This window comes from Vulpes lagopus, chromosome 3 (assembly GCF_018345385.1).
Source record: "Vulpes lagopus strain Blue_001 chromosome 3, ASM1834538v1, whole genome shotgun sequence".
Classification (NCBI taxonomy): Eukaryota; Metazoa; Chordata; class Mammalia; order Carnivora; family Canidae; genus Vulpes; species Vulpes lagopus.
Genome location: NC_054826.1, coordinates 151249891 through 151263362, shown reverse-complemented (window position 1 = coordinate 151263362; position 13472 = coordinate 151249891). Strand labels below are relative to the sequence as shown.

At 36.1% G+C, this 13472-nt stretch overlaps 1 protein-coding gene across 7 annotated transcripts in view; it reads right to left on the bottom strand.

The window, feature by feature from the left end:
* The window catches only part of COL24A1 (collagen type XXIV alpha 1 chain), a 388183-nt gene that overhangs the window by 17730 nt on the left and 356981 nt on the right, over window positions 1–13472 (bottom strand). For 6 of the 7 annotated variants that reach the window (XM_041750763.1, XM_041750767.1, XM_041750766.1 and 3 more), the window contains 2 exons: window positions 7295–7330; window positions 7165–7191 (listed from right to left, as the gene is read on the bottom strand). In XM_041750763.1, coding sequence (XP_041606697.1) covers window positions 7165–7191; window positions 7295–7330 — 63 coding nt within the window. Of the gene's footprint in view, window positions 1–7164; window positions 7192–7294; window positions 7331–13472 lie in introns of those variants that run through there. The other variant, XR_005987020.1, reaches the window with a different exon arrangement.

Below are 13472 nucleotides of genomic sequence, written 5' to 3'. Positions count from 1 at the left end.
ATGTGGAAGGGTAGTCTCTTCAATAAACAGTATTAGGAAAACAGGTTAGCCACATGCAATAGGATGAAACTGGACCATTGCCTTAACCATATACAAACATTAACTGAAAATGGAAAAGACTTGAAAAAACACAGGTGGTAAACTCCTTGATATCAGTTTTGGTGAACATTGCTTTTTTGGATTTGACAACAAAAGCAAAGGTATCAAAAGCGAACATAAACACTTGAGACCACATTAAACTAAGAAGCTTCTGCACAGCAAAAGAAACAATCAGCAAAATGAAAAGGCAACCTACTGAATGGAAGAAAATATTTGCAAATCATATAATCTAATAAAGGGTTAGTATCCAAAATATATACAGAATTCAGACAACTCAATAGCAAATAACCCAAAACACTCCAATTAAAAATTTGGAAGAAGATCTGAATTGATATTGATATGTCCTAGGAAGACATAAAAATGGCCAACACATTTATGAAAAGGTGCTCAACATCACTAATCATCAGGAAGTGCAAATCAAAACCACAATGAGTGATTACTTCACACTTGTTAGAATGGCTATTATCAAAAGACAAGAAATAACACGTGTTGGAGACAACGTGGAGAAAAGGAAGCTCTTGTACAGTTACTGAAAATGTAAACTGGTACAGCCACTATGAAAAACAATATGGAGATTCCTCAGAAAATTAATAGAATTACCATATGATCCAGCTAGTCCAATTCTGGGTATTTATCTGAGGAATACAAAAATGCTATTTTGAAAACATATATGCTTTCCTATGTTCACTGGAGCATTATTTTCAACAGAAAAGAAATGGAAAGAACCAAAACCACCTGAAAGTAATAAAATGTTTTATGTCAATTATATCTTAATTTAAAAAAAAGGAATAGCTGAACATTTGATGAGAAACATTAACTTACAAATCTAAGAAGCTCAGTGAACTCCCCAGAAACATCATAAATTGTTGAAAGCTAAAGACAAAGGGAGAATCTTGAGAGCAGAAAGAGAGAAGACTCATTAGACCCCCAGAGGTCCTCAATGAGATTAACAGCTAAATTTTCATTAAAAATCATAAAGGCGGGACGCCTGGGTAGCTCAGTGGTTGGGTGTCTGCCTTAGTGATTCTGAAGTCCTGGGATGGAGTCCCACATTGGGCTCCCTGCATGGAGCCTGCTTCTCCCTCTGCCTACATCTCTGACTCTCTGTGTCTCTCACGAATAAATAAATAAAATCTTTAAAAAAATCATAAGGGCATGAAGGTGTGGGATGACATATTCAGAGTGCTGAAAGAAAAAGAACGTCAACCCAGAATTCTATATCCATTAAAACTACCCTAAAAATGAAGAAAAAATGAAGACATTCCTAGATAAACAAAAACTAAGAGAATTTATCACTAGCAAACCTTCCCTAGAAAGATAATAAAGGGAGTACTTCAAACTGAAATTAAAGGATACTAGGCAGAAACTTGAAACCAAATGAAGAAATAAAGAGCACTGCTAAACTATACGGGTAAATATAAAAGAAAATATAGATTCCAAATAGCCAAAATAATCCTGAAAAAGAACAGAGTTAAAGGCCTCACACTTCAATTTCAAAATTTACTACAAAGCTACAGTAATCAAAACAATGTGGTACTATCATAAAGACAGACATAGACCAATATAGAATAGAGTCCAGAAGTAGACCCTCATACATATGGTCAAATGATTTTTGATCAAGGTATCAAGACCATTCAATTGGGAAAGAAGAGTCTTTAACAAATAGTGCTGGGAAAACTTGATATCCACATACAAAAGAATGAAAGCTAGACCCTTACCTTATATCATATACAAAAATAAACTCAAAATAAATCAAAGACTTAAATATAAGGTCTAAACCTATAAACCTCTTAGGAAACATAGGGGGAAAACTTCATTACATTGGATTTGGCAATGATTTCTTGGATATGACAGTAAAAGCAAGGCAAGACAATATAAACAAATTGGACTATATCAGAATTAAAAACTGGGTAAAGGACACTATCAACAGAGTGAAAAGGCAACCCATGGAATGGGAGAAAATGCTTGTATCATATATTGGATATATTGGATAAGGGATTAATATATAAATTAATTATATAAATATATAATTAAATATATAATTATATATAATTAATATATAAATATAATATATAAAGAACTCCTACAACCTAACAACAGTAAGCAAGGCACCCAATTCAAAAATGGGCAAAGGACTTGAATAGACATTTTCCCAAAGAAAATATATAATTTAATAAGCACGTGAAAAGATATTCAACCTCACTAATCATTAGGGAAATGTAAATCAAAACTACAAGTAGATATCACTTCACACCCATTAGGATGGGTGTTACAAAACAAACAAACCGGAAGATAAAAAGTGTTGGCAAGGATGTGGAGAAATCGGAACCTTGTGCAGTGCTTGTGGGAATGTGAAAGGGTGCAGCTTCTATAAAATAGTATAGCAGTACCTCAAAAAATTAGTATACGTGCTGCTGAAGCGAGCATGACAATACCTCAAAAAATTAAATGTAGAGTTACTATATGATCCAGTAATGTCCCTTCTGGGTGTATAATTCAAAGTGAATTGAAAGGAAAGACTCAATTTGTACACCTATGTTTATAGCAGTATTATTCACAATAACTAAGAGATGGAAAAAACTCATATGTCCACCTGGATAAACCAGACATTGTGTGGTTTATCACACACACACACACACACACACACACACACACACACACTGGAATATTATTCAGCCTCAAAAAGGAAAGAAATTCCAACACAGGCTGAAGTGCAGATGAATCTTGAAGATATGCTAAGTAAAGTAAGCCAGTCATAAAAGGACAAATACTGTATGAGTGTCATTTACATGACATTCTTGGAGTAGCAAAATTAATAGAGACAGAAAGTAGAATCGTAGTTGTTAGGTGCTGGGGAAGGGAGGAGTGAGGAATTATTATTTAATGGGTACAGAGTTTCAGTTTTGAAAGAGCGAAAAAGTTCTAGAGATGGGTGGTGGAGATGGTTGCACAACATGTGAAGGTACTTAAAGTCACTGAACTATATACTTAAAATGGTTAAAATGATAAATTTATGTTATGTATATTGTACCCAAATTAACAACAATAATAAATAAATATGCTCATTATCCCTTACACTGAACCATCCCACTGCTGGGAATTAGTCCTATAAATATTCTGCAAAATGTAAGAATATGAACTGGACATTTGTAGTGTTTGTATTAGCAAAAGATTGGAAGCAAATACCCATCAACAGAAGACTTAGATGAATATTCTTAAGTAAAACGACCATACTTTATTTCCTGTGAATGTGTGGCAGTGAAGAATACAATGACTTTTAGTGCGTTAATAGAGTAGAATATGTGACTTAATGCATAGTAAGGTACTAGCAATTTTAAATGTCAACTCAATAAAAAAGGCTTTTTTACCCCCTCCCTACAGGCACTGGAAAGAAAAGAAATGTCATAATACTTGGTCACCCATAAATGTTCTTGGGAATACACATATCTGCATAATTCCCAGGGTAATCCTAAAGCCTAACTCATGCCTGGCACATATTAAAAGGATTTGCTGGGGAAGTTATTCAGCAACATCTAAGTGCCCACATCTGAGTGTAAAACTCCCATTAGGTACAGGGATGGAATCCAAAAGCAGTAGCTCCCTCAATGTGTTTTTGTTAGAGAGAACACGTTCTCACATGAAAATCACTTAAAGTTCACAAAAACATGCACATAAAATAGAAATATAGAGAATAAGAAGTAATCAGATTGTTGGCACTATGAGGGGAACTAGGATTCATTATACCTTGGGGGAATGAAATCTTCACAATTCTTTTCCCAATTATTTTTAGTGATTACTGTTTCCACCCCCACTCCAACACACATACTCATCTTGTTCTTCCTTTTACCCCACCAATCATTTTTGGTTAACTTTGGCATTCTATTGTAGATTTGTTAGTTTCTAAATATTTTACCATGTGCACTGATGGCTGGCCATCACTGTGATAATATCCTCAAACTCAAAAGCACCATCAATATATATACCTTATCCAGAAACACTTCTGTTTAGCTATTCTTAGGAACTTGGGCAAGTTACTTTACTTCTAGGTCTTAAAAAGAGGAAATTAAACTAGAGTTGAGGTTTTCAAACTTATTTTGGCCCATAGTAAGAAATATATTTTTACTTCATGATAAGGTTCATACAAAAATACAGTCATTTAATTGAATAGTTTTACAATATTCTTACTAGGCCTGATATACTGATTTTTTTTTTCTTTTTTATTGAAGTAAAATTCACATAACATAAAATCCACCATTTTAATCATTTTTAAAGTGCACAATTCAGTTGCTTTTAGTAATTCACTATGTCATGTAGCCATCAGCACTATTTAATTTTGGAGCACTCCCATCACCTCTAAAAGAAACCTTGTACCCAGTAAGCAGTTACTCCCCACATTTTTTTCTATTTCATTTCATTTCAAAAGAATTATGAATAAGACTCACTAAACTGGTCTTAAGAAACCACTAATGAGTCACAAGTCAAGTCCCAAATAATTGCTAAATAAACTACAAAGAGATTGTCTATCTCTAATTCTATGATACTCTTCAATTCTAGACATTATTTCCCTCCAAGTGAAATATTCTATCTTGGAGGATTCTCACTGAAATTTTCCAAGAGATGAACTTGCTTTTTGTTCACTCAACAGACACCTATTAAGGGCTTGAATGGAAAAGAAATTAAATAATGGTTTCCACCTTCAGAGAGTTCACAATCTCATAATAAAAACAGACTTGGCATGAAAATGATTATCAATAACAAGGGGAGGTGATCAGTTCTACCTTACAGTGTGATGAGAAGAAATTAAGAAGAGTTTCAAAGAAGATATGATCGTATGTTGACCTTAGAAAGAATTATGTAGGTGTTTTCTCATTGACACTTAGATTTCTGCTCTAGAAGTCATCTTCTCAGGGTTAAACTGCCACTTTGCTACAATGGACTGTGCAAATCCTGGAAAGATAATACTAAAAAAACCAGGTTTCATATTGGCCAAGAAGAAGGAAGACAAAAAGGAAAGAAAGAAGAGATAAAGAAACTAACATTTATTAAGTATCTACAATGCGACAAGCACATATATTTTCTTATTTAATCCTAATAATTCCTCAAAGTATATATTCTTATCCACATTTTGTTCAGAGCAAAAAACTCTCGTATTACTTCATTTTGGCTGTATAGGAACACATGCAAACATTTTCTAAGTGAGAAGGGCTATGGTGCCACAAAATCTGGTATTTCAATGTGAAAATTTTCACTAATCACCTCTAGTCTGCGAGTGATTTTTTAGGACTTATTCTTTCTTAGGAAGGCAGTTATGTCAAAGTCATTGTAAAATGAGAAGAAAACTGATGAAGGTATTTGTAACCCGTGCTTTGTGGAGATCCAGGTGTGGGGGTGGGTGAGGGTGGAGGGGGAGGAAGAATGGAAGTAGAGAATAATTGAAGATTAAAGAAAGGCATTCCCATTGATGTTCATGCCAGGGAAGGTTTCAATCTCCTAGTTTGATAGCCAGAAAGGGGGGGGGGTAATTTTTTTAAATCATAGAGCACGAATCTCCTGTTTCCAAGGGGATAATCTTCCTGTGGCATCTTGCTTGAAAGTTACTCTTTGCCCTGGTGAAAAGCTGAAAGGAATGAAGAGTTTCTAGCCTGCTGAGAATAGACCACAGTGATCCACCAACTAGAACTGTCAGAGATCCAAATGACACTAGAGCAGCAAGTGGAAATAAGTAAGGCTAGAAGGCATAGGACTAGACATTGTTTGGGATAATGTGGCCAACAGGAGATCTAAACAAGGACCATTGTATTTGACCAGGCTGCTGTAGGGGTGGGGCATGGGTGAAGAAGGTTGGGGATGGAAGGAGACCTCTTACAGGAAGCAGGAAGACAAATAGATTATTAAGTATGAGAGGGAATGCAAAGCATGTGGGAAATCAAACTTGGAACTTGAGAAGCCAGGGGATAACAGTTGATAATGAGGCAACGGAAGCATTGTTTCAAAGATAAGGGTAGCAAGCTCTGGGCTGTTACAGATAACAAGCAAATAGTAAGTCTGAGGCCTTCCACAGCCACTGGCAACTGAAAAGGATTCATGTTACACCTAAAAGGTGGATTACTGGTTGGTAGAAAAGGAAAACATACATTTATTTATTTATTTATTATTAATTTATTTATGTATTTATTTATTCTTATTCATTTATTAATGAGAGAGAGAGAGAGAGAGAGAGAGAGAGAGAGAGAGGCAGAGACACAGAAGGCAGAGGGAGAAGCAGGCTCCATGCAGGGAGCCCAACGTGGGACTCAATCCCGGGTCCCCAGGATCAGGCCCTGGGCTGAAGGCAGTGCTAAACCGCTGAGCCACCCATTTATTTATTTTAAGGATTTTATTTATTTATTCATGAGAGACACACAGAGAGAGACAGAGACATAGGCAGAGGGAGAAGCAGGATCCCTGCAGGGAGCCCGATAAGGGACTTGATCCCAGGACCCTGGGATCACTACCTGAGCAGACCACTGAGTCACCCAAGTGTCCCTGAAAAGAAACATTTAAAAAAGGAGAGCCAGAAGTTGAAGTGGGAAGAAATGGAGGGAGTTAGTATTTATGAGCACTTACTGTGTCAGGCATTGTGCCGTGTGCTTTACTTATTTAAAACTCAAGGGGCACCTGGATGGCTCAGTCAGTTAAGCCTCCAACACTTGATTTTTGGCTCAGGTCACGATCTCAAGGTCATGGAATTGAGCCCCCTATTGGGCTCCCTACTCAGTGGGAAGTCTGCTTGAGATTTTCTATCTCCCTCTGCCCCTCCCCCACCTTTCTCAAATAAATAAATAAATCTTAAAAAAAAAAAAAACAAAACTCAAATCCACCCAAGAAAGTATGAGATCATCCCCATTTTAGAGACAAGAAGTTTAGGCTTAGATTTTGTTATTATAGCTGGGAAGACTCTGTATCAGATTAGCAAAAAGGATAGAGGTAGGGAGGAGAAACACTTTTAATAGGGAGCTAGAATAAGCTTTAAAAAGTGTTAATGTAATATACTAAGATAAAGTAAACAAAACCAGGAAAACTTACCCTTGGGCCTGGTGCTCCAGGTGGACCCTATAATATAACAAATTTTAAAAAGAATTTTTCAGTAGAGATATCAAACCAGGCAAGCATATAAACATCAACAGTAAGCAGATATAAATGTAAATAAACTCACTGGAGGCCCTGGTTGACCTCTTGGCCCTTGAGGCCCCTAGAAGAAATGGAGACAAAGCACAATATGTATATCTTATGCTTTTGGTTTGATAGAAACAAGACAACTAAGATTCAGCCTTTCGTGTGCAGCAGGTCATAAGAGTCAAAACTGTTTTAGTATTTTGAAGTTATTTGCTCTTTGCGCATTCAACTATCACACACATTCGTGAACAAGCTGGGTATTTACTTTCATGTTCTATTGATATTAATAGAAACTGAATGTTTTCATTTTAATAAACAATTATAAACATAACATTTAACATTTAAAAATGTTATTACTGCCTAAGTATGTTTTTCCTGTTATTTCTATTTACCATCCACTTTATCAGCAAAGATGAAAACTTTAGTGTTCTTAGACACCTCCTTCTCCTTCAACATCTACCTATAATTTAGCTATCTACTACTCCTGAACTGACCTCCAAATCTCTCCAAAATACTATTTTTCAGTCTTTCATAGCAACTGCCTTAGTTTAGTATTAATCGTATACTATAGATTGAATGTTTGTGTCCCCCCAAAACTCACATATGAAAGCCCTAATCTCCAATGTGATGGCATTTGGAGGTGAGGTAATCTGATCATGTGGGCCCTTATGAATGTGGTGACCTTCTAAGAAGAGGCAAAAGAGATATCATCTCTCTTTCTACCATATGAGGATACAGCATATCCTGTAATGCTGTCTGCAAACAAGGAAGAGGACCCTCACCTGACATTGAACCTGCCATTACCTTAATCTGGATAATGTTTGTTGTTTAAGCCATCCAGTCTATGGCAATTTGTTATAAGAACCCTAGCAGAGACATCACATTTTGCCTGGACTCCTAATCTGACATCCTGACTTTATTCTCTTTACTATGCTAACTACATTCTACTTATAAATGGAAATCTAATCAGGTTATAATTTAGTTTTACACTATTCAATGGCTATTTTTCATCTAGAGCATAAGTTATGAACTTCATAACAGTGATAGCTACCATTTATTGAGAACTTATTACATGCCACATTGTGTGCTCACTTTGTGAGAACTGTATACCATGTTGTGTGCTTTCTTTCCATTTTAGAGTTAAGAAAATGGCAACCAGCAAATACAGGTTAGAGCTAGGATTAAAATCTAAGTCAGCTGAATATAAAAGTATACGTTCTTAATGTACACCCTGCCTCGTCTTCAAGATCTGGGCCTCACCTGTATTTACTCTCCCTGACACATCCTACGTTTCATCTATAACTAATTACTTGTAGGTTTCTGAATTTTTAAAAAGTTCTTTCACACATGTGTTCTCTTACATGTGCTATTTCCTTGACCAGGAATGCTCCTCCTTACCTTCTCTCTCTGTTTAACTCTAGTTCCTCATCCAGTACAGCCTTTAAAACATTATACTCACCTTGCTTACCCCTCCCCGGCCACCTCCCTCCTGCTCCACTAATTGCCTCTGCATTCCCTAGTACATAACACAGTGGAAAATCCCTAGGAACCCTTAAGAGTGTCTTAGTCACCTTTCCATTTTCTGGAACAAGAATAGTGTCTACTCTGTAGCAGGTGTTTTAAAATTGTTATTGAATGAATGAATAATGTCAGAATTAATTAGTATTAATTTAGAAATTAGAATAGTTAAAAATACATTAGTAAAATGTGAAAAGTTACGTTGACATTTCTCAAAATGAAACAATAGTAATCATTGTTAAGAATGTCTGCTCTAGAGGCACCTGAGTGGCTCAGTCAGTTAAGCATCTGACTTCTGATCAGGTCATGATTTCAGGGTTCTGGGATTGAGCCCCATGTTGGGCTCCCTGCTCAGGAGGGAGTCTGCTTCTCTCTTTCCCTCTGCCCTTCCCCCTGCTGTGCACACACACTCTCTCTCTCAAATAAATAAATACAATCTTAAAAAAAATAGAATGTCTACTCAAAATTTCACTTACTTGATGGTCAACCGAATGGTAAGATGACATTGAGTCAAATCTGAGATGACAGTCAGATTATGGTTAAAAGATGATAGAACACAATTTATCTTCAGTTGAGATTTGAATAATATTGATCTTTAAAATTATTTTTATTTATTTGAGAGAGAGTGAGAATGAGAGAGATCAGAAAGGGAGAGGGAGAAGCAGAGTCCCTGCTGAGCAGGGAGCCTGATGTGGAGCTCGGTCCCAGGACCCTGAGATCATGACCTGAGCCGAAGGCAGATGCTTAACTGACTGAGCCACCCAGGCGCCATTAGGCTTGACTTATATTAAGTACTGCCAGAGCTGTTGATTCTAAATATCCTGGGGATATTAGAGAAAGCAACAGCAACTTAAAAAAGGATAGTGTACTCCAGTACCATGCCTGCTGGACATTTCTTAGTTTGCATGGCTTGTGATTACAATTTAAAGTAAAGAATGTACAAAATTTCTACCTCAAAAAATGCAAGATAAATTATGGAAATGTCATGTTGGAGATAGCTTTTATTATTTTATTATTTTAATTTTTTAAAAGATTTTACTTATTCATGAGAGAGACAGAGAGAGAGGCAGAGACATAGGCAGAGGGAGAAGCAGACTCCTCGCAGGGAGCCTGATGTGGGACTTGATCTCTGAACCGAGGATCATGCCCTGAGCCAAGGCAGACACTCAACCACCGAGCCACCCAGGTGTCCCTGGAGATAGCTTTTAAATATGGAGAGGCTCAGAATGAATTTGGCTATGTAAGTTCCTCCAATCTGGAACAACATTGTAAAAATAAACAGTTGACATTCACCCCACTTAGCATATTTCTGACATTTGCAAAGTCTCACTGGTGGTTCAGGACAAAACGTTTATCTTTGATTTTGAAAGAGGGATTTATCATAGAAAGAAGAAACTTTCTATTGCTCATTTTATTGATTTCTTTTTAGCTTGTTACTTAAAACAAGTCAGGTCATCACAAATATGATCAAATGACATACTTGCAACCAAACAAGACAGGGCAAGACAGCCCCAAGAAAACAACTACATAGAATGCGGCAATTAGCCAAGTAAAACAAAATATTATTCAACAACATAACACTTATTAGTTCTTTTCTATTCCTTTAGCTCACTAATAAGAAAAGTGATTCTCTCTCTCTAGATACTATAAACTAAAGCAGTTTATAATAAAAGAAGTCTATAATAAAATTATGATTGTCTATGTTAGTTTCCTAAAGGGAATAATGTAAATGGTAAATACTGTGAATGGTTATGGTGATTATTTGGCCATAGTCAAAGCACTACCATTGGAACTAGACTGTCTTTCCATTTAGTTCCAGAATTTACATTTGATCCTCCAAAGGTAACATTTTTTTCTTACTCTGAAAAAATACTCATAAGTTCATGTTCTTGAACCTGAGTATGTTAGACTTTGCCTTTATGTAAATGCAATCTTGACTTAGTTTCATAATCTTTACTTTATGCTGGCTTAGATATAGAGAGCTTCCTTATTCTCATTTGTAAATTGAGAAGCTTGCATTGTAGGATGTTTAGCAGCATCATTAGTCTCTACTCACTAGGCGCAACTAGCAACTCTCCCTTTTCCCTAGTTGTGACAACCAAATATATCTCCACATATTGCCAAATGTCTTCTGTGGGGGGTGTGTGTGTGTGTGTTAGGGAGGGGGGATGATTCCTGGTTGAGAGTCACTGATCTAGAGGGTTTAATTGGGAATTTAGTAACATTAAATAAGGTTTATTAGAAGTAACGTGATTAGGATAGATTCAGTGAATAATAAGGCACAGAGAATAACTACAAATTGGGAATGTACTCGTGGAATCTGCCAAATAAATGGCTGAGCTATTCTTAATTTAGGTGAGAGTGATCTATCATCTATCTATCTATCTATCTATCTATCTATCTATCTATCTATCATCTATCTATCTATCTATCTATCTATCTATCTATCTATCATCATCTTCTTACCCAAGTGGCTCCTGAAGCTTATTTTCTGAGAACTACTATAATAAATAAAAAAGTACAGTGGTGTGGGAATTGGGAGACCTGGGCTCTGTTATTTTTTTTTTTTAATTTTTATTTATTTATGATAGTCACAGAGAGAGAGAGAGAGAGAGAGAGGCAGAGACACAGGCAGAGGGAGAAGCAGGCTCCATGCACCGGGAGCCCGATGTGGGACTCGATCCCGGGTCTCCAGGATCGCGCCCTGGGCCAAAGGTCCTGGGCCAAAGGCAGGCGCCAAACCACTGTGCCACCCAGGGATCCCTCTGGTTTTATCTCTGTATCCAATTAACTGTATGTTCTTGAATTGTTGCCACATATTTGGATCTCAGATATCTCAATTGTAACAAGGTTTGGTGAAGATAAATCTCTAAAATTCACTTTAAATTGTGATTTTCAAAGATTTTATCAATTTTCTTCTTCATATTTTGTATTTGAAGAAAGAAAGTGACCACATGTCTACAAATTGGAAATTTTAAATTTGAAGTGTGCATGAATGTAAGGAAGTATGTACTTGAATTAAAAGTTTACTAATTTTTTATTTTAAAGAATTATGCTATATGAATTTTAAAAAGAATCATATACATATGCTTTAAATTCTTAATTTGTTAATATTTAGGACATATTTCCCTATAACTTAGCTTTTCCTTTTAATGCATCTTCCTCACTTTCAAATTGGAGGCAAATAAGACAATTCTAATAAAAAACTGAAACATGTGAACTTAGAGGTAATATGTGAAAAAATGTCAATTGTATTCTTCAACACTTGATTTTCATTAAATAATATGCTATAAAAATGAGGCAGCTAACCTAAAAATTCAAATGCTGAGATGAGTCTCTATTTTTTCTACTTCTGTGGCTTTAAGCAATATATTTCAAGTTATGACATTTTATCAAAATCCTTTTCAGGGATGCCTGGGTGGCTCAGTGGTTTAGTACCTGCTTTCGACCCAGGGCGTGATCCTGGAGTCCCAGGATCGAGTCCCACATCGGGCTCCCTGCATGGAGCCTGCTTCTCCCTCTGCCTGTGTCTCTGCCTCTCTCTCTCTGTGTCTCTCATGAATAAATAAATAAAATATTTTTAAAAAATCCTTTTCAGATGATTGACACTAGGAAATTATTTTTGTTATGAGTTAATTTTTCTTTTTTCTTTTTCTTTTTTTTTTTTTTTACTAATTCTATCTATTATTTCTGGTAATAATTTCTGCATTATTTACTTCATAAATTAATCATGCTCTAAAATTGGTGTCTCATGGACTTTTTAACTTTTTGAGATTGGTCTGCCATTAACATGATAGTTTTGAAGCAGGTGAAGAGAGTTCTACATTCTATGCTAGGAAGTCTTCTTAGGGTGTCTTAGAACTCTGGCTTAGTTTAGGGTATATATGAGTCCAGGGACTTATTTCTAAAATAGTCCATAGGTAGGCAGATATGGAGCAAATAGGGAATAAAAGGGAAAAAGGCATTCTTTCATATATGGCAATACAGAAACAACTTTCTCAGCAGTGGAGAGGACCTATTTAGGACCAGCACTAGAGTTTATAATGTTATATTGTAGAAGATATAAAGCCTCCTAGCCAAGAAACCCAAATTTCTTTTAAAGGGGATACTTTTCATATATTGTATAATGAGCTGTAACCTTTTTTTTAAGGCACTGAATCATAATTTGGTCTTGGTGTAAAATGGCATAGCTTTATAAATTGGTAAGAATGGCATAGCTTTATAAATTATTATGCCAGCTTCATGGAAGATTTAAAAATAAGATTTATAAAGCTCACTTGATAGATTCTTGTATTTCTGAGGTTTGTATGAAGAGTGAAATATCAGATTTGTCTCAATACAACAGATCTTGGCTAATAAAAGTTCATTTCAAAAGTGCCCCGGGGGGCTCAGCAGTTTAGGCCCGCCTTCAGCCCAGGGCCTGATCCTGGAGACCCGGGATTGAGTCCCACGTCGGGCTCCCTGCATGGAGCCTGCTTCTCCCTCTGCCTGTGTTTCTGCCTCTCTCTCTCTCTCTGTGTCTCTCATGAATAAATAAATAAAATCTTAAAAAAAAAAAAAACCCACAAAAGTGCCCCATGTACTGGTATTATTTGAGGCTGAGCCCTTTGAGAGTATTATATTTGGAAACATAATAGTTAACTAGAAGTCTCTAGGTAGTCAATTATTTAAACCAGTCCCTTAAAGAAAACAAACATACA